The sequence below is a fragment of the Giraffa tippelskirchi genome, chromosome 3 (genome assembly GCF_054371585.1).
Source record: "Giraffa tippelskirchi isolate mGirTip1 chromosome 3, T2T-mGirTip1v1.2.pri, whole genome shotgun sequence".
Classification (NCBI taxonomy): domain Eukaryota; kingdom Metazoa; phylum Chordata; class Mammalia; order Artiodactyla; family Giraffidae; genus Giraffa; species Giraffa tippelskirchi.
In genome coordinates, this window is record NC_137277.1 from 97916085 (window position 1) to 97940068 (window position 23984).

The 23984-nt window shown below is 40.2% G+C and overlaps 1 protein-coding gene and 1 pseudogene across 33 annotated transcripts in view; one reads left to right on the forward strand and one right to left on the reverse strand.

Moving 5' to 3' along the window:
- Positions 1–23984, forward strand: part of RBMS1 (RNA binding motif single stranded interacting protein 1) — a 217850-nt gene that overhangs the window by 155257 nt on the left and 38609 nt on the right. For all 33 annotated transcript variants that reach the window (XM_081582741.1, XM_081582750.1, XM_081582745.1 and 30 more), the window contains one exon: positions 20107–20165. In XM_081582741.1, the coding sequence (XP_081438867.1) occupies positions 20107–20165 (59 nt within the window). The remainder of the gene's footprint in view (positions 1–20106; positions 20166–23984) is intronic.
- Positions 16080–16434, reverse strand: LOC145542915 (dynein light chain 1, cytoplasmic pseudogene; annotated as a pseudogene).

Below are 23984 nucleotides of genomic sequence, written 5' to 3' on the forward strand. Positions count from 1 at the left end.
TTCTGTCAGGACCTTTCAAGTATATCTTGCTGTTCAGATATTCTCAAAGGTTAACTCCAAAAGGTAAATACTTATTATCTCCCATATAGCCAGGGTTACAAAAATAATGTCAGAAGTGCAAAAGTTGGGTGATTGCTCTGTTTTGTGCTCACTCTAAAGCAGTTTCCACAAGCAGTCTAAGCTAGTACCTGCCAGCGTCTGTCACCATGATTTAAATGATGCCAGGATACTATTTCCCATGGCAAGGAAATTGTAAACTGTAGAACACATGGCAGCCCATGAACATCTAGGTCTGCACAAACAACACGAAGCAACCATATGTGGCTCTTGAGTGCTTGAAGCATGCCCAATCCACATTGGGATGTGCCAGAGTATAAAATGCACGTGGGATTTCGGATACGACTTAGGAGAAAAAAATATATTGATTGTGTGCTGGATTGATGATATTTTGGACGTACGGAATCAAAGAAAATATTAAAATTAATTTCATGTTTCTTTTTACCTTTTAATGTGGTTACTACAAATTTAAAATGAAATATATGGGTCACGTTTGTGGTCTGCATTTCACATATTTCTATTGGACAGTGCTGGTCTGGGTATTTCAGGAGAAAAGGTGGGGGGATGTGTCTGTGGTTTCTTCACCATCTGTATCCCACAAAATACTAGATCTTGTTGCCTCTGTCCCACAGATAGGAACTGTCTCTATAACAAGGACATAAAATATCATATTTTTCATCCCGTGGCTGTTCTGCAGTTTACTTAGTATTTAGATTATTTAGAGTCATTCTGCAGACTCTTTGTCACAGAATTTTGTACATGATCTTAATAGTTTCCTCAAGAGAAATGGTTTGCAGCCTTTGCTTCACATTGCCCTCCCAACATGACCTGTTTGCTCTTAGCAGAGTAGATGCCTCTTTTGCCAATTTTCTCTCCATCCTGGGGATTTTTGTTGTTGTTGTTGTGATGGGGAGTGTGTGTTATCTCTATTAGAAAAGGGAAAACAACTGAATTTTACGCTCTGACATGAGCTGCTCAGTGTAAAGTAACAGAAAGAATGAGAAAGAACAGTGTATCCTAACCCTCTTTGGATAAAGGTTTGAATTAATTTGTAGTCTCTGCAAAAATATATCAGACTGGGTGACCATTCCAAATTATATTTTTCAGACTTCATGAAGACCCTAAGAAATAAATAATTTAACCTGGCATGGACTACCTGGTGGGATGAGTCAGCCCACTAACGTGCCCTGGATATGAAAGGACGCCAAGAGCAGTTAGCATCCCGTGTAGCTGTCCAAGTTCATAATGAAGATCATGGGGAAAGTGTCATTTTTGCCTGGGAAGTTTCTAATTGGCCTGGCTACCTGGGATACGGTTGCATCAGGATTGCAAGTCCAATTAGCCAGGAGTTTACGAAAATCCATCCTGTGCCTTATGTACTTGAGGAGGACAAATGAAAAGGAGCCCTGAACACACGCACACACTTTCGCTATCCTTCTTTTCATTTGCCAAGTGTGTAGAACTGGTTTACGTCTAGAAATTGATCGTCACTGTTGTCTCCGGCACATTACCATTTTTCACACACAACAATTGAAACAGTTCCCTAGGAGGTTGCTGTCCTATAATTGTCATGTCTTAGGTTTGCTACGTGGTTGTAACAGTAAGAGAGCCTCAGCCACTTGATGAATGGGATGCTTCTAGACATCTGGGCTGCCTTCTTTCTCCCCGCTACTTTGTATTCTGTGTAAAGCTTGACAGGACTGCACATCCTTATGTGCCTTTCTGTTTGTTTTGTTTTTGCACTTGGTTGATTAGTTTGATAATAAAACACCAAATGAAAAAATATTTCACGCCCCCTCCCCCCCGAAATAACATCCTACACATTCTCACCTCCCCTTTGTGGGTGATGGATAGGTCACATGCCATTTCTCCAAAAGCATTTATTTTTCTTTGCTGAGCTTAGGTATGTAAGTCATATTCTTTAAGTTCGAGACATTTCTTCCTCTTTCTCCTGCATGGGGAATTAAGATAGAATTTAGTCTTCATTACTTTGCTTTTTGTTACCTGATTAGCTGAAGGGATTTGGCCTTTTTTTTCTGAAATAATTTCTTTTGGTTTTCCGCATTTCAGGATAAAGTCTTCGATATACATTATGTATATCAGCTGTCATTTGGTAGAAAGATTATAATTTTTGAAGTTGTTTTTCTCCCAAACCATCTATCTCCAGTCTCTGCTTTTATTTGCATAAATTTTTAACTTGTGCCTTAAACTTAGCCTGGAAAGGTGACTAAAAAAGATGAATTTTGGATTTAAATGTTTTTGTTTTATTTCCCTAAAAGAAGATTGTGCTGTTATTTCCCTGGCCCAACACACTCTTCATGGCTCAGGTCCAATCTTCGCTTTCTTTAGCAATGATCTCTTCCCATTTTAGCCAACAAGTTTCCTTAACACACTTGTTTCACTGGAAGTGGCTACTCAGTGAGCTGCAGGAGCCTGACTCAGATTCATTTTAACGAAGTATCGACCAAAGAGCCTGGTTTCCTTTTCTGATTCTTTTGTATAGGCGTGCCCTGGAAAGATGAGTCACTTTCCCCTCAGTCTCAGTTTCCTTCCTCTGCAGTACAGGACTGATCTCCCTTGCTGTGTTGTCATGAGGCTTGGGTGAAAGCCCTTAGAAAATGTCAAATGTGACATTTCTTTAAAAAGTTTAAAATCAAGGAAATCCTGGAAATCAGGCACTTGTCACAGCTTCTCTCCTGGTTCTTTTCTTAACTGCCTCCCCACTCGTCAGAAATACAAATTCCTATGGCTGATTCATGTTGATATATGGCAGAAACTAACAAAATATTATAAAGCAGTTACCTTCCAATTAAAATTTTTAAAAAGAAATAGAAATTCCCCATTCATTATCTCATTGTTTACTCAAAAATATTTTTTTGAGGACCTAAAGTACCTTCGTACATTTTCTTTTCTACAAAATCTCCTTGTGTAATGTGTCAGAGAAATGGAAATCTTTGGGTACTGTAGATAAAGGCTCTGTGAGTAGTAATGGAGGATTCCTCATTGGACAGGATAAAAATATTTTTAGAAGTAAGCCTACAAAATGATCATCATTGCCAAAATGGATTTACAAATGTGGACTTCACATTACACACGGTACCAGAAAAGGTACTATACCCCTCAAGTTTTCATCTGCTTAAAATGACCACACTTTTTTAATATGGTAACTTTTTAACTGTAGATAATTGCCTTACAATGTTGTGTTGGTTTCTGCTAGATAACAGCGTGAATCAGCTATAAGTATACATGCATCCCCTCCCTCTTGAGCCTCCATCCCACCCTTCTATGTCGTCACAGAGCACTGAGCTGTCCCTGTGCTACACAGCTGACCATGCTTTCTGTCTCTCTGTTCTTTGAGGTTCACCATTCAGGGTTCTTGCTTGAGTTGCATGGTTTCACTTGTCAGTTTTAAAGACCCTGGCTTGTCATGATCTCCTGAATTTCCATTCCATCTTCTCTCCGATTCTTCTGATTATCTTTTGTGCTTTATGTCCAGGCCCTAGAAGGAAACTTTTTTGTTTACTGGACCTAAAAGTGCTTATTCCTGTCCACCAGCCATCCCTGACTTCACACGATCTGCATTCCATCACCTTTGTAGATGAGGTGTGTGGTTTGGGAAGGGTCTGGAGTCAGTTCTAGAAAGACAGCTGCCGCTTCAAGCCGTCCCCTGCTTTCTTTCTGACCCCCAAGTAGGAGCTTAGAGCAATTAGTCAACCTAGGGTAGGCCTGGGTGTTAAGGGGACAATTATCACCTTCCCCTAGATACAGTTTGGAACTGGCGCTGGCCTGGTGGGGGCCAACCAGGTGAAAGAAAAACAAATATTTTGATAAGCTGAGCTTTGAACAGTTACGTAGTGGGAAAGGGTACTTAATATTTACTTAGGGCTTTGTCTGTATCTATGTTTTAAAACAGCTGCCATGTTCCTTGTAAGTGAGTGGGAGTTTGTATCATTAGGATCATAATATAGATTATGTATAATGTGTATTTGTCAAATAAGCACAGGCAAAATGATCATGTCATATCCCTAACCTCTCCTGTAGTCTCACATATTCCCTAGTTTCACTCTCAGCTCAAGCTAAAAGAAAGCCCACCTGGCCTTCCCACCCCATTACTGCCCAGGGATGCCTGGGATGGGGTCTGAGAAGAGTGAGTTCACCTCCCTCCATCTGGGTGGCCTTATATTTGCATCTCATATTAATGCCAGAGATGTTACACTTACTCTTGAAATAAAAAGCTTCACACTTACCTAGAAAGAACTCTTGTGTATGTGCATGTGGGTGTGTGCACACACATAATGTATGTGCTTATATATGTAAAACTGTGTTATGTGATAAACTTTCTGGTGACTTCCTTTAACACCGTTTTCGGTGATTCTGTAGTACCACTGGGATTTCAGCTTCGTTTTGAGGATCCCTTACAGGTTGTATGAGACCTTTGTAATGATCTGTAGAATGCTGCGTTTGTGTTTTCAGGACCCATTTTACCTTGACCACTTAAGCATACAACACTTATTGAAGTAAGTAAGTGTTAGTCGCTCAGTCATGCCTGGCTCTTTGCGACCCCATGGACTGCAGCTCACCAGGCTCCTCTGTCCATGAGATTTTCCAGGCAAGGATACTGGAGTGGGTTGCTATTTCCTTCTCCAGGGGATCTTCCCAACCCAGGGATTGAACCCGGATCTCCTGCACTGCAGGCAGATTCTTTGCTCACTGAGCTACAAGGGAAGCCCAAGGCTGATTGAAGTAAGCCCCAAATGAAGCAGGAAGTCAGGGGAGCTGAAGGATGTGTTCTCAGCAGGAGAGTCTCCGAAAGTGTAAGGAGACTTACACTTTGGCTGTAAGCAGTGGTCATCACCACACCCACATCAGCCAAATCCAAGAGAGAAAAACGGAGAGAAGAGAGCTAATCAGAGCCTTCTCCCTGTTCTTTTTTCTTATGTGTATTTTTTGGGGGGAGCGTGGTCTATTCATGTGCAGTTTTACAGGATTTTATTGAGCTGTTTTTGTCCCAGTTTATAATTTGAAATTAAATGGAACAGTGTGTGGTATTGTTTTTTGAAAGATATTTTTGCCTTTATTCTTGACCCGAATGATTCTGTGCATGTAACCATTATCCTTACCAACGTTAATCTGATTGATCACCCAGGCCAGTCTCCTTTTCAAAGCAGGAATGCCAACTTCCCACTCACCAACCCACCATATTTTAGTGGCTCCCCAGATTTGGGGGTTTAAGAACCAATACACTAAACAAGCTTCTCCTGGTGGCTCAGATGATAAAAAATCTGCCTGCAATGCTGGAGACATGGGTTATAAATATTTATTAATATTTGTTAAATTTTTATTTTGTCAAGAAGACACAAGCTTAAACAACCACCATCTTTTGTCACTATTTCATAAAATTACCCGAAGTATTTTATTTAGTTATTTATTTTAATACCACTACTTGTTTAATAGGGCTTCCCTGGTGGCTCAGCTGGTAAAGAACCTGCCTGCCAATGCAGGAGATGCAAGAGACACAAGTTTGATCCCTGGGTCAGGAAGATCCCCTGGAAAAGGGAATGGCAACCCACTCCAGAATTCTTGCCTGGAAAATTCCATGGACAGAGGAGTCTGGCGAGCTGCAGTCCATGGGGTCACAAAGAATCACACTTGTTTCGTGCCAGAAGTGTGAGAATTCCATAATTTTAGATTAAATTTAACTCTTCGAAAAGTTTCTGTTTACCACTTGGCGATCATCTCTCCCTGGGCTGGTTTTTGTGAAATCCGCATCTACGGCTGCATCTCTGACCCAGCCCTACTTGAACGCTGCTGGTGGTGGCAAGCTCTCTAAGATAGTTTTTAGACAGGACTTCTTTATAGTTTTTTTCTTTTCCAGGTGAGCATCTGCAAGGCTGTCAGCCATTTCCTCCTTGTAGGATATGATTTCTAGACCTTTGTCTACCATGCCCACTCTCCCTGAGAAGAGCTCAGACTAAGTAAAAGGAGATGTTTAGAACAAATGTGTTTCGTGTAGAAAGCACTCCGTGAAAGCAGGCTGTCGTTATCCCTTTATTCCTTTACTCCTTTCTCCTGAGTTGTGACTGTTGATCACCGTCAGGCACTATGCTGGGGCCTGGTATACAAAGAGCAAGTGATCCAAGGGCACACATCTAATGGGGATGCAGACGTGGAGGCGATGCAAGGCTGTACCAGGAGGTGGTGGGGACACCTGCCTGTGGTAACAGACAGTTGCAGAGGCAACACTTAGCTTGGTCGGGGAAGATCAGAGAAGGCTTGCTGCTGCTGGAGACAAGCTTTACACTGAGGCTGCAGAAAGACACAATCTCCCAGGTGAAGTGACATCTTAAATGTCAGGAAGTTAAGATGGAGCAGGGCAGGTGCAGGGCTTATATAGGATCCACAGGTAATCTGGAGCTGTTTGAGATTTCTAAGGCTGTTGTTACAGGGACCATAAACTGGGTAGCTTAAAATGATTATTCCACAGCTCTGAGGGCTAGAAATCCAAAATTAGGTGTCAGCAGAACCATGTTCTCTTTGAAAGTTTTGGGGGACTCCTTCCCCACCTCTTCAGCCGGTGGTGATTTGCTTGCAGTCCTGAGTGTCCTGGCTTCCAGCTGTATCCGCCCCCTCACCCCCAAGCTCTGTCTCATCATCACATGGCATTCTCCCTGTGTCTCTATCTGAGTCCAGATTGCCCTCTTACAAGGACACCTGTCATATTGGATGCAGGCCTACCCTAATGACCTTATCTTAATTTGATTACATCTACAAAGACTCTATTTCCAAATCACGTGCACAGGTACTGGAGCTTAGCACTTGGATGTACTTTTTTCGGGGGGTGGAGATGGGGTGGAACACAATTCAACCCATAGTGGTGGGTGTCAGGGAATGTTGAGCAAAGAGGCCCCAAAGCATAATTTCTTTCTATGGTCAGGATCATATATTTTCCTCAGTACAGTCTAAATCTGTCTCATTCAGAGCACTTGAATTTGTTCCTAATCAAAAAATCCAGGTATTTTCATATGAGTAAGCCAAGGCTTTCCCTAAATTTATGCAGTTGACCTCCACCACCCCACCACCCCCACCTTGGAACTTACATTAAGACTTACTTTTCCCTCTTAAATATTACAGTGTTGGCTTTGGCCAAAAATTCATTCTAGCCTGTTGAAATAATTCTGACATCTTACTTTCACCACCACCCCCAGCTTTGGGATGTTTATATATTTAATAAATACACTATCAGTGACCTAGTTTATAGCATTTTTAAATGTTGTATACATGCTGGCCAAACAGAACCTTGTGGCTTATCACTAAATGGTTCTTCTGTGCTGACTGTGACCCTGACCATCAGACTAGCTCAGTCACTTGTTTAGCTAGGTACCCACTCACCCAAACCACCCTTCCTCTTTGCAGATATACTCATCTAATCCCTGAGCAAATAGTGATTTTTATTTAGCTCAAATCAAAATATACATTGTAGCATTTCTAAGCAACCCTGACCATCCTCACCCACCCCCAGAGTAGAAAGAGCAAACTTCAATATTCATGAGTTGCTCTGAAGGACTTCACTGATGCCTGTTCTCTTGAGTCTTGCTAACCTTCTAGTTCACCAGTCCATCCTGGAATTTCGCTTCAGATCAGCATTAGCCTTACCTGCCTTTTGCTTCTAGAATCTAGTTTTCTGTTCTTTTAAAGAATCAGAATGATATTTTTCCTTTCCATTAGCAACTCTCTTATTATGCAGGTTTGCTGAAAACAACCAAGATTGGAAAATACTTGCTGATGGTGTCCTGTAAACAAAAGCACTTTTGGTCCCAGCCTGGGAAATCCCATGGACAGAGGAGTCTGAGGAGCTGCAGTCCATGGGGTCCCAAGAGTTGGATACAATTTAGCAACTAAACCACCACCACTTCATTCACAACCCCCTTACTTCTGGAAAATACAGTAAATTTAAGCTCTCATGAGAGTGAAGCATATTACCTTCATTTGAAACATGGTAATTTTGTGAAACTGATACTAATGTAACTTACAGCATTTGGCTGGCTGTCTTTGGTTCCATTCTTTTCAGTTCAGTCGCTCAGTCATCTCCAACTCTCTGCTACCCCATGGACTGCAGCACTCCAGGCCTCCCTGTCTATCACCAACTCCTGGAGTTTACCCAAACTCATGTCCATTGAGTCGGTGATGCCATCCAACCATCTCATCCTTTGTCATCCCCTTTTCCTCCTGCCCTCAACCTTTCCCAGCATCGGGGTCTTTTCAAATGAGTCAGCTCTTCACTTCAGGTGGCCGAAGTATTGGAGTTTCAGCTTCAACATCAGTCCTTCCAATGAACATCCAGGACTGATCTCCTTTAGAATGGACTGGTTGGATCTCCTTGCAGTCCAAGGGACTCTCAAGAGTCTTCTCCAACACCACAGTTCAAAAGCATCAATTCTTCGGCGCTCAGCTTTCTTTATAGTCCAACTCTCACATCCATACATGACTACTGGAAAAACCATAACCTTGACTAGACGGACCTTTGTTGGCAAAGTAACGTCTCTGCTTTTTAAAAGGCTATCTAGGTTGGTCATAACTTTCCTTCCAAGGAGTAAGTGTCTCTTAATTTCATGGCTGCAATCACCATCAGCAGTGATTTTTGGAGCCCCCTAAAATAAAGTCAACCACTGTTTCCACTGTTTCCCCATATATTTGCCATGAAGTGATGGGACCAGATGCCATGATCTTAGTTTTCTGAATGTTGAGCTTTAAGCCAACTTTTTCACTCTCCTCTTTCACTTTCATCAAGAGGCTCTTTAGTTCTTCTTCACTTTATGCCATAAGGGTGGTGTCATTCACTCTTTTGCATTAAAATAATTCCTCTCTGATGTTCTTAAGTTTTAGAGCCATACTATTCTGTCTTTGGAATGATTGCTTATATTTATCTGCAGTGTCCAAGGACAGTCTTTTTCAGAAACAAACCAGTGGGAAACCCACGTGCGAACCCTGTTTATCCTTTTCCATCAGATATGCTCTTAAGAGATGTGACCACTGTCACGAGTGACCCTTGAACGAAATATCTAAGTTTAGAAATGTCAGCTGTGCTGGCAGGCTATTCCCTTGCCTGTCCAACTCAAGTGTATCTTTTTTTTTTTTTTTAAACTAATGATAACATTTATATTATATCCCCAGATTTCTTAGAACGAAAGTGAGTAAAATAGATACCATTTTCCTTCTCAGTCTGTTCTTCAAACGAGCTTTTCAAGGTTGTGGGGCAGTCAGGATTTATTACTTTAAAAAAAGATGGCCTCACAGCATTTGGAAATCAATATGCTGGTGCCGTGTGCTGGATCAAAGCCAACATTAGGGTTCAGTCTAGGAAATGTCCAATCTGACCCTGTCCTTTTTAAGTCTGTGTCAGAATCAAGAGAAATTTCCAGGTAATTTGCACACTCTGTTTTAATAGTTTCAGATAACTCTCTGTTTTACTTTAGAGAGCATGTTTACTTTTGCTCTCTGTCACGCTCTTCTTGTTTTGAATGAAACAGTCATTTATGGTTTGAGTGTTGAAGTTTAAATGCATTCTGTTTTACAGATTTCTGGTACTCTGTTGTGTGTAAAAAAAGCTTTCTAGTTTTGATTTTGCAAAACAATCTAGGAACCAAAACTCTTCTCAGTTTTTTGTGTTCCCCCGCCACCAACCCTTTGTAGATTTCCTTTTAGTAGCAATTTTTAATTCCATAGTAAGTTCCTAAATTACCTTTCTTCCCTCATTTGTTTTTATAAGCTAAATTGGGATAAGATACAAGGCCATGTTCAAGGCAGAATGCAGTATTTCCCTTCTCTGGCTGCCAGTCTCCCTCAAATTCCCCATACCAAACACTTTAAGGGAAAAATATATATATTGCATGTTTATGTTTTATTCATTCAAGCAATATATATTGAGAGGGTTTCATTATGCAAAGATCTGAACTGAAAAATAGCCATAAAAAATGGTAAGTCTATATTTCTCAACATTCTGTGTCTTAAGGACCACATCATTATGAAGGTGAGGAGGGGAATTTTGTGATCTCCAGTGATAAGAATTAAAGTGCCCTTATTCCAAATAATTCCAGGAGGGATGGAAGAAAATGTTAACATTTATTTGTTACCAAGCATCTGTCATGGCCCAGCACTGTGCTGACCCCCTAGTAACAGTGCCGTGAAGGAGATGTTACCACATCCTTGGTGGTAGAAATGGTACAAATGGGGATGCTGAGGCCAGACACGCACACCCAAGTCACAGAGCTGGTTATTGCCCGAAGGCACACTTGAAGACAGGTCTCTCTCTCTCTCTCTCTTTCTCTCTCTCTCTCTCTCTCTCTCTCTCTCGGCAGCTCCATCTGCTTCCCAGTGTAACATTGTCTTCCTTCTCATATGGTGAAGTACTATATCAACATGAAGGTGAGATTGTCAAAGCAACACACATCACAGGTTTTGGTGGGAGAGGAAGAAACTTTCTTAAATGCTCTATCATTGTCAGTTTATAAATTCAACTCAGAAATAAAACACAAATTTTATGTAATTAAATTGCCTTTGTTTTAAATGTTAGACAATCAGTGTGTTGAGACTTCTGGGGACTCAGTTTTATGATAGACTATCTACATTTTACTTGCAAAATTCTGGGTTCCATTTTCAGCAAGTATTATTTTCCTCTGACATATTAGTACTTGGGTGCACTAATTTGGGCCTGACCATCTGTGACTGCATCCATAAGCGCTGCAGTACAGTGACTTGTGGCTAAAATATTGTCATCAGATAGGGTCAGTGACCCTTTATGTGCTGTGTGCTCTTAAAAAAACATAAAATAGTGTAAAGCTCCTTTACCTTGATTGCAGATCATAATAGACTGGATATAAGCTCTAATAGAAAATCTGTGTAATAAATCAAATGCTTTATAGTGTGCTTGTTATTTAGAAGAGAGATAAGTTTTTCACAGGATATGGCAAAAAGTGCATCTTAGCTATTTCTAATGAGGTGGTTTTTAATATTCATTCTATATGAATTATTTAGTTTGAGCCATACATGCAATAAACAGTATCAGTTGTTGCTTTTGTGTAGCATTTATAATAGTTTAGCTGTGCCAGCATCAGTGTTGAGAAGGGAGAGTACCAGGCGTGGTTCTACATTTAGTCATAAGTCATATTCATCCCAAATCTGGGTGTAAATTACTAATTTTATTTGTATTCTGAAAGGATGTGTTCATCTTAAAATTTCAGTGTTATGAAAAACTAGATATGTAGATATATTTTCTCTTGAAAAATGTGATGCTTTGTCCCCAGACTTCTGTAGTTTATTCCCCATCAGCTCATATGTTGTAAAGCAGCCCGTCTAGCTGAGGGCTGGACCACTGGACGATGGTGTTTGCTTCTGCTACGTTAACCTGCAGCTCCAGGTTTGGAACTGGAACCAGAATTTACTGTCCTTTCCAGGATAGTTCAGAAAAGAAGACCATGGTGATTCTTTTTCTCCATCTCCTCTTTGTTCACCGAGGCAAACCACTGGCTTTCTATAACACAGATACCATAGGCTATTTTTCTCAGATGTTAAGTTAAAGCATTTAAGCCTAGTTAAAAGAAGTCCACTGTCTTAAAGCTTTCCTGTCCTTTAGAACTTTGCCATTTATCTCCTAGCTCTCCTGAGCCCTTCATGATAACTTCTTGAACTTGAATGTTATTGCCTGAGTACAAAGAAGCAAAAAAAAAAAAAAAAAAGAGTAATACTAAAACAAAAATGTAACATTTCTCTGCTAATTCTAGCTGTAAAATTTTTATTAATCTTACTAAAATCCTGCTTTCATCATATCATTCCATAGTTGCAAAACCTCCAGCCACATTCTGTTCCCTGACTCCTTTTCCTAGAACCCAAGGCCCTGTCAGACCTTTTCAGACTTGGCTTTTCTTACTCCTCCCACAGCTTGCATTAGACAGATTCCTCTGTTTATTGTCTTCCATGGCCTACCTGAATTTGTTTTCCCCAAAGTCTTTTTTGCTGAACTTGACCTTCATCCTGTTTATGCTCCTTTATTTAGCTTTCATCATACAACATCACAACATCCTTAGTTATTTTTTAATATTAAAAAATCCCTTAAAGTCCCTCTCCCAAAAACCGTTCCCCTTGATGGCAGGAATGGCATCTTACATATTGTTCATAGGCCTTGGATGGTGAAGGGCATACTGTAGACATGCTGTAAATATGTGTGGCTTGATTTCTTAGTCTGACCTCCTTCTTGACTGTACTTGTCTTTCATGTGTTCCATTCAGCTTCAGCACCAGGTTTCCCTTTGACCTTTAGGACTGCAGTAACTTTTCCTGCCAAATATTTTCCACCTTCAAACCCTGGCTGCCATTCCAGCCGCATCAGATGTGCCGTCCTCTGCTGTCCCATACACACAATCATGTATTCACAAAGCACACCCAGCTGTACAGCACAAGTGAAAGGGGCAGTGACTGGACATTAAGGAATCAAGCCAAAATGACTGGAATTACAAATGGAATATCTTTCTATATCTTTAATTTTTGTATCTTAGATGTCTTATACAGACAGCGAAAATCTTCAAGACCAAAAAGCTGCAAGTCTTAAAATACCTGTCTGATACTGATTGCCTGATTTTAAAATTTCACATATACCTTATCTTCAAATGCTTACCGCTTCTTAGACTAAGTAAATAAAGAAAAGAGAACAAGTTAAACAAAATAGTGAGGATTCAGGATAACGTGGATAAACAGTTCCTTCTGCTTTTTCTATTTTAGGCCTCATTGTCCAACAAACTTTGCTTAGCAGAATGCATATAATTTATACGTTCTTTTCCTTCTGCTATTCAACCATTTTTAGAAGAGCTAAAGCAAATTGTAGGAAATCCCCTTTTCCTGGGAAGTCATTGTAAAGATAAGCAAAAAAAAAAAAAACCAAATTAGAGAACTGTATATACAGTATCACTTATGTGTGCCTATATGTATATGAATTTTTTTCCCTTTTCTCTCACAAGTCCACAGTCACAAGGAAGTTTTGGCTCTTGGTTCATAAATCCGTTCCCACCAAATAGATACATGCAGTTACTCTGTTGAAGCTTTAAAGCCAGCCATACCTCCTCCTGACTGGTACATTTGTTGTCTTGGGCCTGTTATTCCAAATAGAACAACGTTGCCTACCCAGAAGGTCAGGTAACAACTTTCTGACTGTTATCAGTATCTGGTCTCAGAGACTTAGCAGTTACAGAGTCCACCCTCATCCTTACGCCACCTGCTTGGAGCTATGCAGACTCAACACTGGGAACTGCTTTGAACCTCTGAAATACTCTGCAGTTGGCAAGTAAAGTATCTGCAGTTACCCACATGGTTGACCAAAGCAAACTTCTGCCTCTCTTCTTCCTTACTTACCAGCTTCCCTGGTAGCTCAGCTGGTAAAGAATCCGCCTGCAATGCAGGAGACCTGGGTTCGATCCCTGTGTTGGGAAGATCCCCTGGAGGAAGGCACGGCAGCCCACTTCAGTGTTCTTGCCTGAAGAATCCCTGTGGACAGAGGAGCCTGGCTGGCTACAGTCCATGGGGTCGCAAAGAGTTGGACACGACTGAGCGAGGGAGCGCAGCACAGTGTGTAACCTTCAGTGGGTCCCATACTCTCTCTGCTCCTCAGTTTCACATCCACAAAGTGTAATAAAACTTCACCTACTCAAAAGATTGCTGGGAAGATTAAAAATATTTGACCTATATCACTTAAAACAGTGTCTGGCATAAAATAAAAGCTGTATTAATGTAAGATGTTACTTCTGTTATTCCCCTGAATTGACTCACTAGGTCACAGGCTTTCTAGTGTGGATGCTAATTCGATAGCACATGGTCAGAAGTTTGGTTTTTTTTCTCATTTCAGTCCCCTCTCCCTCCTCCTGGCTGGTTATTGTCATTTGCATGGCCACAGCCTCTCTCACAGGGTGGGAAGCTTCTTTGGCCTTCAGAGGCAGTTCAGTTATTAAGTCAAACAAGTGATCATCCTATATGCATGAGGAATATCCCACCTTTTTTCACATTTAAAATAATCAGTTTTTGTTTACATTATGTGTACATTTTTTCTTTTTTTTCACATACTTATTGCTTTTTGTGTGGGGGACGTTGATAATGTTCATAAAATAAATTAACACAAGCACTGCCAATGACCCCATAGGGCCTTAAATGAATCTAACTGGGATGACCAATATTAAAATAACTCATCAACCCTTACCGCCATCTGTTGGTAATACGTGGAATAAACTCCATTCTCCAGAGCCTTGGCTTGTAACCAGCAATGTTCAAAAGCTCCAAATTCTCTAGAAGGGGAGAGATAGACAGTGTACGTGTGTGTGTGCGCGCGCGCGTGTGTACACTCATGTGCCATATGCATATACATGTACATGCACATTGGACGGAGTCTATAAAGATACTCAACAATCCGTTTAACATTTGTGTCCAGGACAATGTGTGATTTTAGTATTTTAATCTACTTTTCCATGTCTTCAAATTACAACAAATATGCATTTCTTTTGTAATTATGGTAAATTATCAAAAAGGTAAAATTTACGAGCGACTAAGCGATGGGAGACAGAGAAAAATCAAACTTTATTTTAGTAAGTGTGAACTAAAAGCATCATATTCTAGATCCTTTCTCATGTCATCAGAAGGGCTTGTTCTGTACTCCATCCCCACAATATGACTGCATCAGCTCCTGAGAAACTAACTTCGCCAGGGCCTGAGCAATTTAAAAGTATTCTGTTTCCAGGTCAGGGATCTGTATTTTTGTGAGAGCCTCTTGTGCTCTGAGCAGTATAACTGAGTGAACAGCTCACAGAAAAGATGTTGTAGGAAAGGAAAACCCTTCAGACCCCTGCCCCCACCACCACCTGTGGTAACTCCACAGAAGCAGCCTCCTGAGCTGCTGGATTGGAGGGAGGCTGGTATGTAATAGTACCACGGACAGTGAAAACTGTCTTGACTTTCTGGGAAGTCATGGGCTTTCAGTGTTAACCCACAAATCACGATGAAAACCACAACAGAAAGTAAAACTGATCAATGTCAGACATATCTCTTCTCCTATACACACCCCCATCCCTCTTTCAACCATGAACCACCTGTTTGTTTCTTGTTTCTAAAACAAACAAAAAACTTGCTTTGGCTTGAAAAATAAATCTATTCTGTTGCCTTAATAGAAGAGATCTTCCATTTTTTCCCCCTCGCCTTTCATATTCTGAGTGTGTAAAGGAAATATTGTTTCTCAAAAATCATTTCTTTTTTTTTTTTTTAATTCCTGCAGACTATTAGAATCACTTGGAGGGCTGCTGCTCAAGAGCTTTTTCCCTTTAAGACCACCTTTAATCTTTAGAGTATACTTTGGCCAAGGCAGGGGAGGGGAAATGTCTAGAGCCCAACAAATTTCTCAATAGCCCAACTTTCTCACCAGCTTATTTCCATTTTGCAGCCATAGAAAGCTTAAAGGAGTTCTACTACACATTCATCATCTCTTGAGGCCCAAGGCCCAAAACACTCCATAGCAGTTATCACAGAAAGAGCACTTAACGAATGTATTTATCAGGTTAGGAGTAAGAGTTAATCCAGTAGTTTCTCTGCCATGCATTTCTCAGCATGCACTTCTGAGTAGTAGTCTTCCATGCACAACAGGAGCAGGATGGGCAAGAATGAAACTCAAGAATGTTGAATAGGCTGGTCTGTTACATCCCACAGAAACTTCAAGAAATCACCCCCACCAGCCTACCCAAGATCAAGTAATAGGCTGTCTTCAATAGATTATTTGAACAAACGGTAATTAGCGCACACTTCTCCAACAGATTTATTTCTTTAAAGGAATGGATTTTGAAGATAAAAAACATGGGGCAGAGAGGTATGGAATAGAAAATAAATACAAATGTAAGCTGTTTTGCTAATGGCTTTATAACCACAAACTAGTACAGAGAATGCCCTGTACAAAACACAATAAAGGTTCAAGGTGGAGGTGTTCCCTTAGGCAAGACTGAAGACTTCAGTCCCTGGTATTTGGAATTTAGGCTGCAGTCCTTGTTTTTGGATGGATCACTGGGTGTGTGGCACAGTCCATGCTTTTAACCAGATTTGAACAGGAGAACGGCCACTTGGCCCAGGTAGAAGTAGATGAAGTGTTTGGTTTCATGTGTCACATAACTACCGAAGTTCCTCCCCACGATGCAGTGCCAGGTGGGGCTGTACTTCTTGTTGACCTCCTCCTTGATATGGGCCGCAGTGTCCTTCTCTATATTATATTTCTCCAGTGCCTGAGTAGCACACTCCAGAGTCCTGTTTCATCTCCTCCGACATATCGGCATTCTTGATCACGGCCCTTTGGTCACACATGGTTACCAAGGAGCAGGGACTGGTCTCCTGGGGGAGAGGCTGGCGAAGCTGACAGGTGCGTAGAGAGGTGGTCACTACCGAAGCCTTGGCGCATTTCTCATTTCGTAGAGAAACTGCAGTAAGAACTTAAACGTAACTATGTTTCAGTTTTGATGTGTTAGGCAAGACCTTAGACCCAGAATTTCTGTGAGCTTTTGTTTTCCCATTTGCAAAAGTGAGAATAATAGCAGCTACCTCTTAAGATTGTTGTGAAGTTAAATAAGATCATACACAGAAAATGCCTGGAACTTTAGTAGAAACTCAGTAAATGTAATTCCCTTTCTGGTTTCTTATAAAATAGCCCACTGAATGGTTGAGGAGATTAGGGATGGTTTCATGGAAAATCTAGTGTTACAACAGGTTCTTTAAATTCAAAGATTGGTAGGAGGGGGCAGTGGAGAGATGAGAGAACCATGTTCAACTCTCACCCCCCTCCTTTTTTTTTATTTGCTATGCTGTGCAGCATGTGGGATCTTTTCCCCACCAGGGATTGAACCCATGCCCCTTGCATTGGGAACACAAGAGTCTCAACCACTGGACCACCAGGGAAGTCCCAGAGAGAACCATGTTCAAAGTGATGTTAAGGCAAATTAATGTTAGACACATGTTAAAAGAGTTAATGACTAGCTGAATTCAGGAATGGCCGAGTTGATGATGTCTCAGGGACATCACCACCTTCCCTGCTGGCTCAGATGGTAAAGTGTCTGCCTGCAATGCGGGAGACCTGGGTTCGATCCCTGGGTCGGGAAGATCCCCTGGAGAAGGAAATGGCAACCCATTCCAGTACTCTTGCCTGGAAAATTCCATGGACAGAGGAGCCTTGTAAGCTACAGTCCATGGGGTCGCAAAGAGTTGGACACGACTGAGGGACTTCACTTCGCTTCGGGGACCACAAACTTCATGAAAGATTGGGAATCTGATGCTGCTATAGAATGAAAAGATACATGAAGAGAAGACAAAGATTTGTCTAGGGTTCTCTGGGGATGTGATTTAGAAAATAGAGGACATGAGGCAACATTTAAATAGATATTTAAGTATTTTATATTTTAGTAAGATACTAAGATGTTTAAGTAAAAAGAGGAAGACAAAAACTAAAACTTGGGTCAGATTAAAATAAAAACCCAGGAAGGAGAAATTGGCTTCATCAAAGAAGATTCATCTATTAAATCCATGGCATTAGATATATTTCCTAGGGAAGAAAAGGTTGAGGACTAATTATTAAATGTGATGAAAGAACTTGGTTAAGGAGAGAGAGGAGGGAGCTGAATGAGGAAGAAAAAAAAACTGAAAGAGAGCGCAGAAAGGTGAGATGGGAATCCCCAGAATGAGGGTCCTAGAAGCCAAGCTGTAAAAGTGAGGAGTAATGTCGGATGTAGCAAAGATCAAAGAGAACCCAAACCAGACCAAAGTACGACATGGATGGAGTCTCTGGATTCAGTGCTACTGGGAGCCTCTTCTCTATTCCTGCTTCCCACTCCTTCCTCTCTCCATGTCTTATTCCTCATTATTAATGTGGAGAGCAGAGCCAGAAAGATAGAAGGCTAGCCCCTGACCTTCTCTAAATTTCCTTCTATTTGGTTTACAAAAGACCCTGAACTCTGTGACCTCAAGCAAAGTCCCTTAATCTCTGTAACTCCCGATACCTTTATCCTACATTGAAGTCATACCAGTTTTCTTCCCTGCTTTTGGAAAGGGCTGAGGTAGGGATGCAGTCTAAAAGCGTTTTCAGCTAAAACTTGTGCAAGGGAGAGAGCTCTGATAAATATCAAGCGTGTCAATAACTTAGGTAGATAAATGGTTGCTGAAAGGTGGTCTTTAAATCACTTCCTTTTTTCTGGTTTGCAGATATTTTTTTAAAATGTTATAAGCTTAGTGAGCTTCTGTTAAGGTTGTTACAAATACTCAAAATCTTTACAGGGAATTGAAGGTGTTTATGCATCCTTATGCCTCTTGGATGTAATTGTCATTTAAACCTTAAATTATCTTTACTTTTATGCCCAGTTAGTAATCATTTGATTACATGATTACACAGTGAAATTAATTGAGGGAGAGTGGTGGCCCAAACTGTGTTTCTTCTAGATAAGTATCTTTCAGCTTGTTCAAATGCATAAAATAGAAACCTGCAACATTGAAAATGTTTTAAAGTACAGAGAAAATGTGAAATTTTTAAAGTAAATATATAGAAAAGTAAAATTTGGGGATTTGCTGTGTATAAATGTAGAAATAGTCTCATATACCTAAAGTATGTTAGATGCATTTCCCATAGACCCAGTAATTTTTAAGAATTATTTTTCAACGGTCTTCTCTGTTTTTTGAAGACAAACATAGATAGCAGTGCTTTGCATTGTAGTCTGGTCACTGTGAAAGGATATAGGGTAGTATATATATTTAAACTCTCTTGCCCCTTTGTTTTCTTTTTTTTTAATTTATTTTTAATTATTTATTTTTCTGTACCAGGTCTTAGTTGAGACATGCAGGATCTAGTTCCCTGGACCAGGGCCTCCTGCTTGGGGGGCTCAGAGTCTTAGCCTCTGGACCATCATGGAAGTCCCCCCTTTGTTCTCCATAGCAGTGCCCTCAGTTTTAACATTCTGAATTGTTTCCCTTCTTTCCCCAACTTCTGTTGTACATGAACGAATTTGAACACATTTTTCATACGAACCCTCATAAATTAATGCTTGATTCCTGGTTCATTGTTTTTTGGTTTTTATTGCCTATTTCTTGCACTCACATGCCCACACATACATTAGTGAGTACACTGTGTAATTATTATTATGGCGTTAAAAGAGGTCTTAAAAATATAAACAGTCATCAAAATCTTAGATAAAAGACCTGTTTTAAATATTACATTCAAAATACTTAAATATCCCATCAAGCGTGTTAAAGATACATATTCCAACACACCCTTCTGTGATGATCTAGAGCCACGCAGAATCACCTGCAGAAGCAAAATGAATAGTGTGATTCAGGGAGCTTTCTTGCCTCAGTTAGTTCATAAAGGCTATATGCATCGTAGTCTTTTCCCTTAACAATTCTGTAGCCTTGCCTTTGGCTTTGTATTTGACCACAGACATAGTTTTACTATGGGGCTTCCCTTGTAGCTAAGTCGGTACAGAATCTGCCTGCAGTGCAGGAGACCCGGGTTTGATCCTTGCGTTGGGAAGATCCCCTGGAGGAGGAAATGGCAACCCACTCCAGCATCCTTGCCTGGAAAAATCTCATGGATAGAGGGTGGGCTGCAGTCCATGGGGTCATAAAGAGTTGGGCATGACTGAGCGACTAACACACACACACACACACACACACACACAGTGTTACTAGAAGAAACTGCTTTTTGTAGAGAAACAGTTTTTCCTAAAGCTCACATTCCATTTCTGTGGTCCCAAGATCACCAGGTAAGTGCCTGATTTCTCAAAGTTAAGTATCAAACTATAATCCAAAGAGCCAAATGAGAGGTCTAGCCATTCCTCCTTTTTAGTTTAGCTTGAGTTTTGAAATCGTATTTCCTGTCCCCTAGTAAAGAACATTTTATAGTTTAAAGTTTGCAGAGGTTTGATAAGTGTGTGTGTTCTCTGGACTTGGATATTAATAAAGGTTCCTCAATTATAACCTCTTTTTTTTTCTTTTTTTCTTTTTTTAGATATGGGAAGATCGTTTCCACAAAGGCAATTTTGGATAAGACAACAAACAAATGCAAAGGTATGTTTCCTTGTCTGATGATTTACTAAATCAGAGCTTTAGAAAAAAAAGTGGAATTTGAAACCTGATCTTTGATTTCAAAACTACCTCCATTTATTAAAACCCAAATCTTATATGTCAACCAGTTTCTGTCTTGCACAGTGTCAGCATATTGCTTACGTTGGTCCCTGGCTGAGTTTTGGCTGGAAACCCAACAGCAGCTAGCCGCTTGCCAGAATCCCAGATTTGACGCCAGGAGAGTTAACATGCAAAATACTGGCTGGCATTTATCCCCTGCTTTTTAAGGGGGAGTAGAGTTAGAAAATAGCTTTTCTTTCCTGAGCCTGAGGAGATTAGAGCTGCTTACCGAAGACCATTGGACTGTACTAAAGAACTGAAAAGATTACATATTGTGCAAATTGGCTCTATTAATTAGAATAGAGTAGTTTTAAGCAGTACTTAATTACATGTTTCAATACTCCCAATTGTTCTCTGCTGAATGCCTGTTGACAATATTGGCAGCAGGGAGGGGAGAACCATTTTCACTGACCAAATTGTAATAGGGAGGGGAGGTCATACGCCCCTTTGAAATATGCTGCTGCAGTAATTTGATGCACTGACCTTCAGTTTTCCGTGTAATTAGGATGAGCTCATCCAGCTCCATGAGCTGGAAGAGGAGGCGTCTACAGTAGGCAGCACTGATGCTCTGTGGCTCTGACTTTTAATGATCCAGCATCTTAACAATAGGCATGTGATTTCTAGGAAAAGGGAAGAATGGAGTCAGCTGACTTTGAGTCTAACAATTGACCCCATGAATTGAAATAAGGTTGACAGGGATAGGCAGAGAAGGCAAATCTCCTCGTTAATTAGACCCCAGTTTTCCAAGTAGGGGTGACGGTTGTGACTTAGCACAATCTGAACAAGGCAAAGAACGTCAATGAAGCCTATGGTACGGTAGGGCCTCGCCTTAGAAGCCAGCCGTTCCTTTAATCTAGACTTGAAGTGATTCATTGTACTCCTGTCTCTTCTTCAAAGCTCCTGAATTTAAAGGAGCTATTGTGGCAAATATCTGAGCCCATGTTTAATCAGCATGGTACATTCAGGCAGTTTTGCCATAGGACACTGAATAGAGCAGTGCTTTATGTAGAGTGATACTCAATTAATATTTTAAGTGAATTAAACTGGAGAGAGTCTAATTGTAGGCTGAAATGTTTACCAGGTTAATCTTGTTTAACATATTTTAAAATGATTTGGATGAGCAGGGACACAAGAAAAAACGCTTTGGTTTTATCACCAAGAGATGGACTCATGCAGGTATAAACCAGGAAGCTGATCTCAGCATTTGTTTCAAACCAAGAGAGAAATCACAGTAGACAACAGTTTTACAGCCTTACCTACCTTTCTTCCTCCTGACCCCACCCAATTCCCTCTCCCTCAAAAAAGTCTTCACACAGGTCAATGTGTTAAAAAGCAGAGCTGCCCTAGTTAAGTGAGAGAGAGGACCCAGCGGCCTCCCGGAGTGAATTCTCTACTACACCTCTGCACTGGACACTGCTGTTTCACACTCTTCTCCAACGAGACCCTATTGCCAAGAAACCAAAAGTACACAAAATGCTTAGCGTGATCTAGAAATGCTGTGAGTGAAAAAAATATATACTAAACCTAACATCTTATAATAGTATAAACCCATGATATTTGACAAGAGTCCAAAGATTAGTGGGGAGATTTGTGGGGCTTCTAAGTAAGTATAAATCAGAACTAGTTTTCGATACATGTCTCCTGGAGAATTTCTCCTAAATTGAGTCATAGGAGAGACTCGCTGGAATGTGGGGGCAGTGATAGAAACCTTGTAAGGTTTTTTCGTGTCACAGAGGCCTCTCAGAAAGGAATAATGATAGATATCTGGGGTGTGGATGAGTGAGTGAGGAGAGAGAGTAAGCAAGAATGGATTTATAAAATTCTGGAAGGGGCAATGAAAGAGCTCCTGAAAAAAAAGTAATTTGGGGACGAGTGAGAAAAATAAAAAACAGCATAGCTCACTATAAAGACTGGTAACATGTTAGTAGCCATGTTATAGATAACTTGAGAAGGTGGATGGGTGGATGAATATAGGTAATGCTTAAGAAATTATTAGTATAAATGAAAAGTGCTTGTATTGTATACTAATTTTTAGAGATTGAACTGATCAAAGAATTTCATACCTGAAAATTAGAGACCTTAGAGGTCATAGTACATTTTTTGGTCACAAAATGTATTTTGGGGCCTTTCTCCAGAAGACAAAATTAAGCTGAAGGAAACATTGCTCTGAATAACATGTTGCTGTAATTATTAAATTTAAAAATTCATTCTTCAAGTTGCTCTCCTACATTTCAACTTTTGCCAGTTTTTAGCCAACAAAAGGTGTTTAAATGCTTTTCAGCTCTAGTGTACATGGCAGTTCAGGACCAAGACAAACTTACAAAGAAAGGATTGATTGCTCTCAGTGTTTACAGAGTTGCATATAGGACCAGAAAACACAAATGCACACAAAATGGGTGAGGATAAATCAGACCAAAGGAGAAATAGGGGTAAGAGCAGGAAGCTTCCTCTTACTGCAGAAATGGCCCTGTATTTCCTGGTGGCCAAACCAAAAATAACATACCTAGTCCCATGATTCAGTAATCTCAGTGTAGAAGAAAACCCAAGAAGCAAAAATGCCATAACTATGCCTGGTCCCGAGACCTGGAAGAATCCTCCTGGGGTTCCAGTGAGAGGATGCTGTATTATTTAGTGACTCCCACCTTCAAAAATATCTGTATACATATTTAAATAATGAAACACCAGAGAATCTCTGAGACCCATTTATATCCTCTTATATTTACTTGAAAGTATTACAACAGGGAAAGTGAAAGATCACATGGTTGCATGCATAAGCATGTTATGTTTGTTTTAAGCAAATATTTATGAAACAGCTATGTAGTAGCATTGGGCAAGGCCAGAAAAGAATGTAAACAATTAGCTAAAATGCAGCCATTATGGATTTTTCCTAATAAGGAAATAACAGATAAAATAATACTAACAGTACTTGAGTAGAAACTTCAACTACATTAACATAAAACCTGGGATCTTCGTCTTACTGTAATTTATTGACAACAGTAAAATTAAAGAAGGAATCTTAAATATCCATCAGAAGTTACATCATTTCAATGTAGCTGGGTGTTCGTTTATGACCTGCCTAAGTTCTGCGTGGTAATAAAATATGTATGAGCGTGAGAGAGTGAGTATGTGTGTGCCTGCATGCATCTTCATAGTGGGTTGCATATTAGTATTAATAACAGATTTCTAAAAAAAATATGAAATATCTATTTAACCTAATTTCTAACCTGGTTGTTGAGGAGCATTCTCTGTTTTTACCTGGGTCAGCCTCCTCTTTTCCTTTCCAACCTGGGTATTTCTCTACTCACTGTCAAAATCAAATTAAGCCTTATTCCATCGCAATTCCAAGTAATAGAAAGAAGCTGCTATTGGTTTTAGCTTTGACACTCCTCTCTCTAAAACCCCTATTTCTGTAATTCATAGTCTAGTTCACTAATTTTTTACCAGGCCAATATTTTTGTTACTAATACTGCACACTCTTTGAACTACTTCTGAAGTTTCTGTTTTGTCATGTTGATGTGTATATTTTGACCCCAGTTCCTTCCTGTCTAAATTACTGTAGCTTTATAATATCTATAAATAAATGATAGGCCTGGCCCCTCTTCTGTGTAACTTCCAGACAAGACTTTGCTTTTTCAAAATATTCTTACTCATTTAACATTAATTTGATAATAGGTTTGAGTCCCTAGAAGATCTCTGTTGATA